This window comes from Carya illinoinensis, chromosome 1 (genome assembly GCF_018687715.1).
Source record: "Carya illinoinensis cultivar Pawnee chromosome 1, C.illinoinensisPawnee_v1, whole genome shotgun sequence".
NCBI lineage: Eukaryota > Viridiplantae > Streptophyta > Magnoliopsida > Fagales > Juglandaceae > Carya > Carya illinoinensis.
The window spans coordinates 4,669,909-4,674,512 of NC_056752.1; the positions used below are offsets into that span (position 1 = coordinate 4,669,909).

A 4,604-nucleotide genomic window follows, 5' to 3' on the forward strand; every position below is an offset into this window, starting at 1 on the left:
ATATTAATATAATGTACATATAAAAATGTTTTTGTAGTTAAAGTATTTTTCTTATATAAATATTTTAGTCATGATAAAGAGATCTCATAACAAAAATTTATAAATTGAAGTGGTTTAATGTAATTAAATTATAAGATTATTGTTTTATAAAATAGATCTAATATTAAATTTGTAAATTTAATTTTATAATAATTTATATGTATTATATACGTAAACGTAGCATCTGAAGACAGAATGTGCGAACCTAATGATAGCTTTGCTTACTTTTACCAATTTAAACACAAAAGGACAAGAGTCCATAGAGAGGTCCGACGTGTGCTGCTGTGCATTACTTATTCAGGACTTCAGTAAGTCAGTACTTAAGCCCCTTTCATGCTTTAAAATCATCGCCAACCTTCTCAACCAGTAAAGCACTAGTGCTTGAGAGAGAGAGAGAGAGAGAATGCAGTACTGTGTAAAGGAACAAAAGCCCTGCGCGCGTTGGGTTGAGAAGTATTTTAAAGACTGCCTTTGCAATCTGAGAGATGAGTTATCTTTTGGTTTTGGGTTTATTAGTCTAGTCTGTTGGGGAGTGGCAGAAATCCCTCAAATCATCACCAATTTCCAGACCAAGTCCGGCCATGGAGTTTCCCTTGCTTTTCTGCTCACTTGGGTTGTTGGGTTTGTTCTCTTCCTCCTACCTAGCGACAAACACGTACCGTAACACACACAGACAACCACACAGAGCTTTCTTTCTTTCTTTCTTTCCTTAATTTTCTTCATACTATCATGTTTTTCAAATAATATCCATGTTTATTTCCTTGATGCAGAGATGTTTTTAATCTGGTTGGTTGCCTTATGGAACCTGCAACGGTGAGTGTGAGGCTGGCGCCCGAGAAACATAAATCCATAGTTTTGTTGTTTGGTAGTTTAGTGGTCCAAAAAGCGGTCTGAATTTGAGTGGTTCTGGTTCTGACACTACCATCTGTAATAATATCGTAATTCAGTCTATCTTCTAGCATATTATCTTGGTCCTCACAAGCAACTTCTTCATTTATTTTTCTTTCTTCCCATTGAAAAATAAAAAATAAAAATTAATCTTCGATCTGAATTTACTTTTCTTTGGATGCAGTTGCCTACCCAGTACTATACGGCTCTGGTACGTAATACCACTCTTTCACTTGGATTATATATATTCATATAGCTCTTACAATATTTCTTCATGATTTTCACTTTCTGCTGCAACCGAGGTACCGTGAGGGTGCCTGACATAAAGTTAAGGTTGCAACTGAGGTAGGTTCTGCTGGAACGAAGCCGACCCGAAAGTTTTGGGTTGGTCCGTGACTCCGTTCCAACCGGCCACCTTGCTGGCTAGGCTTGGTTGGTCTCGATGTGTGGTGCTAGTGGCCAAGGAAACTTTAGTAAAAAGAATAAAAAAAAATCGCTCAAAATTAAAAAGTGATCCCGCAAGTCTAACAAATTTATAGTTATTAGTATCCATATTATTTAATATTATTCATTTAAATAAGTTATAAATGTAGGATCCATTTTCGGCCTGAATCTTTCTCCCCCTAATTAGAAATTGTTTCAAATTTAGATACGAATCTCTAATTTATTTTTTATAATATAAATACTTCAATAATACTAAATAATAATAAATAATATGCATGAGACCTACTTTAATGGAAATTAGGACCAGTAAAAACATAAAAAGTTTGAGACCTATGCAACTTTCCTTTCTAACCCGAACACAACCTTAATAATTCTAGAGTACCTATGCGAAGAACTACGTCAAATTACAAACTCGCTTGGTGATTGGGTAGATATTAGGGCGTTCTGCCACCCAAGTTGTGGTTGTTTTTCCTACGTATAATAATTATAATTTTTGTTTTTTTTGTTGTAGCTTTACACAATCAGTACAGTAGTGTTGGTATTGCAGAGCGTGTACTATGACCACATCCGCGGATGGTTCAAGCGTCGACAGATCAAAGTTAACCATCTGGTACAGTAATTTTAATCTTAGTTTTCCCTTTTAACTTTTCTGAAAATGCACACACAGTCAGTATTTCTGATCTTTTGTCCTTTTTCTTGTACAATACTATAGGCTTATAAAGAGGATCATAAAAAACCATTAATGAGACCTAAGTCAGTTGATCCAGGCATTTCAATACCTACAGCTTCCCCAAAAGTAACTCCTCGAAGAGAGTTCTACATCACGTACGTAGAATATCATTTTTTGATACAAAAATTTGATGTAGAGTCTTTTTTGTACATTATTTTGTGCACTCCAATGATATGATTGGTTGAATATTAAAAAAAATAATCCAGCCAATCATATTAGTAGAGTGCACAGAGAGTACGTAAAAGTAACTGTATGTAGCATTGCTCTTTTTGATAAGGAGTTTTATGCATATGCGGCTCGGATAATTAACAAGAATATCTTTTTTCTTGAATTTTACAGTTCAGCAAGATCTTTGGCTGGCAGTGGTACCCCTCCGTTTCGAACATATCTAACAGCTGCCAAAAGTGGTCCTTCGGCTATGGGACTGAACAGTGATTCATCGTCAGATGATGAGGCAGCTCCAGCCCCGGCTAAAAAGTCCATTAGCCAGCCTAGGCCTATTCCAAGATCGGTAAGTTGTCTTCATCTTCCACTTAATTACCAGATATTCAAGCATGCGGGCATGAGTACTGTTGGCACTATTGATCATGATCATTTGCTACTGCTGTTCTTCCCATTGCATTTGCACACTCTAACAAATATTCAAACAAAATTTCCTAACGAGAACAAAATGTCTTAAACAAACAGAACTTAGATCACTTGCTATTTGAACCACTCATTGCTTATGAGATGACAGCGTATCTGAAAATAGCATGCATCATCACATTAGAAACCCAAATTTATCTTTTAAGTTTGCTTTAAAATCACCTAAATTCTTACACGTTATTGCTGCATGCTTGGTACATTTTTCAGCTAGGCTATGGAACATTTCTAGCTACATCACTCAACTTGCCCCTACATAGTAAGGGTTTGACAGAAGCATACTTGGGACTTACTGGGAGGAAGCTCTTACATGTATGATTATTTCTACTTCTGATTAATAATATATAACTAAATTAAACAAGATCCTCTTTTTGTTTGTCGGAAGTTCTTACAATTAGGCTGCAACAGGAACAAGGTGGGGTAGAGAGTGTATACGGTCAATGGTTGGGATGGCTAATGGCTGCCATTTACATGGGCGGTCGACTCCCCCAGATATGGTTAAATGTAAGTTGAAAATAATTAAAATGACTGCTGTTCTACCTACCCTTTTTTTGTTTCTATGCTGTATGAAAGTCTCTCTAACAAAGTTCTTGAACATGTTTAATTGGACAGATTAAAAGGGGGAGTGTAGAGGTACTGTGATATTCTCTTAATTGCCTCCTCTCTCTCTCTCTCTACCACACCTTCAATATCTTGCAGTGTTTTTTTTTTCCAACAACTTATTAAGACCCTTTCGCTCTGTAAACTTTTTAGGGCTTGAATCCTCTCATGTTCATTTTTGCACTGGTCGCCAACGTTACTTACGTGGCAAGGTCTCTCTCTGAACTGAACTGAAGCTTCTTAATTCCTTGTCGTTTAATTCCGGCCTCATGTTTAATCTTTTTACTTGAACGCATGCAGTATTCTTGTAAGGACAACTGAATGGGAAAAAATCAAAGCCAATATGCCATGGTTGCTGGATGCTGTTGTATGCGTGGGGCTTGATTTACTTGTATCCTTTTCATGCCAATTCTCCTGAAGATAATCATTTCTACCCTCACATCATCATCATCATCATCATGTCATCTTCTTCATCAATTTCATCATCTTCATCACTGTCATTCTGGCCATATATATGTAGTATTATCTATATATCATACATACCTTAACAAAAACATTATATATAGATCATATTGCAGTATATCTATTACAAGTATCTTCGAAGAACGCCGGGCACAACTAGTACAACTGAAGATTATGGAGACTACGTGCATGGAAGCAAGTAAAATCTGATTTTTCTAATTAATTGGGCTTTTGTAATATTATTTGATACTTACCAAAGTCATATCATCTCGTATATTTCAAACCTAATTTATCCTCGCCGGTAGATCATGAGCTTAAATATATTAATTGTGATCTGCGTTATCGTTTGGATCGAACGTCAGCAGTAGTACCGATCAGCAGTCCTAAAAAAAGATGTATTGTTTTTCCTTTGATTAGTGCAAACACTCCTTGCTGGCGAATTACCATTGGCTAGCTGTACGTACGTTTATTGATGTTTAATAATTCTATGTGGGTTTTACCAACTACAAACCTATCTTGTCTCTTTAATTTTTCAAAGGCCATATGATTATCATGGAATCGACCACTTGAAGTTGATATATATATATATATGATCTCTAAAATGTTTCCAAAGGTGCTTGAAAGTGTGATTTGATCTTGCTTTTTCTTTGTTTTTAATTAGTTAAGACTGTAGTTCACTTTGTGTTACAGCTGCAGGGTTTTCAATTTATAGGTATATATATATATGCTCAAAGAAAATTAAAGTACTATTCATGAAAATTTTCACTAAAAAGATCAAGAAATTAGTAATAATTCTGAT

The 4,604-nt window shown here is 35.6% G+C and overlaps 1 protein-coding gene across 1 annotated transcript; it reads left to right on the top strand.

Moving 5' to 3' along the window:
• The first annotated feature begins 380 nt into the window (after positions 1-380).
• Positions 381-4,315, top strand: LOC122306969 (probable vacuolar amino acid transporter YPQ1). The gene is made up of 12 exons (XM_043119553.1): positions 381-660; positions 810-852; positions 1,112-1,138; positions 1,883-1,981; positions 2,084-2,196; positions 2,441-2,612; positions 2,954-3,055; positions 3,152-3,247; positions 3,356-3,376; positions 3,497-3,555; positions 3,644-3,734; positions 3,910-4,315. The coding sequence occupies exons 1-12, from the start codon at positions 443-445 to the stop codon at positions 4,006-4,008; spliced, it is 1,140 nt and encodes a 379-aa protein (XP_042975487.1). The 5' UTR covers positions 381-442; the 3' UTR covers positions 4,009-4,315.
• The last annotated feature ends 289 nt before the right edge of the window (positions 4,316-4,604 follow it).

What these genes read in the sequence shown, in the direction of transcription:
- LOC122306969 (XM_043119553.1), top strand. Translation starts at nt 443, where the DNA reads ATGCAGTACTGTGTAAAGGAACAAAAGCCCTGCGCGCGTTGGGTTGAG. An exon ending in CTAGGCCTATTCCAAGATCG is followed by an intron (nt 2,613 to 2,953) that starts GTAAGTTGTCTT and finishes TACATTTTTCAG; the next exon opens with CTAGGCTATGGAACATTTCT. An exon ending in GCGTGGGGCTTGATTTACTT is followed by an intron (nt 3,735 to 3,909) that starts GTATCCTTTTCA and finishes CATTATATATAG; the next exon opens with ATCATATTGCAGTATATCTA.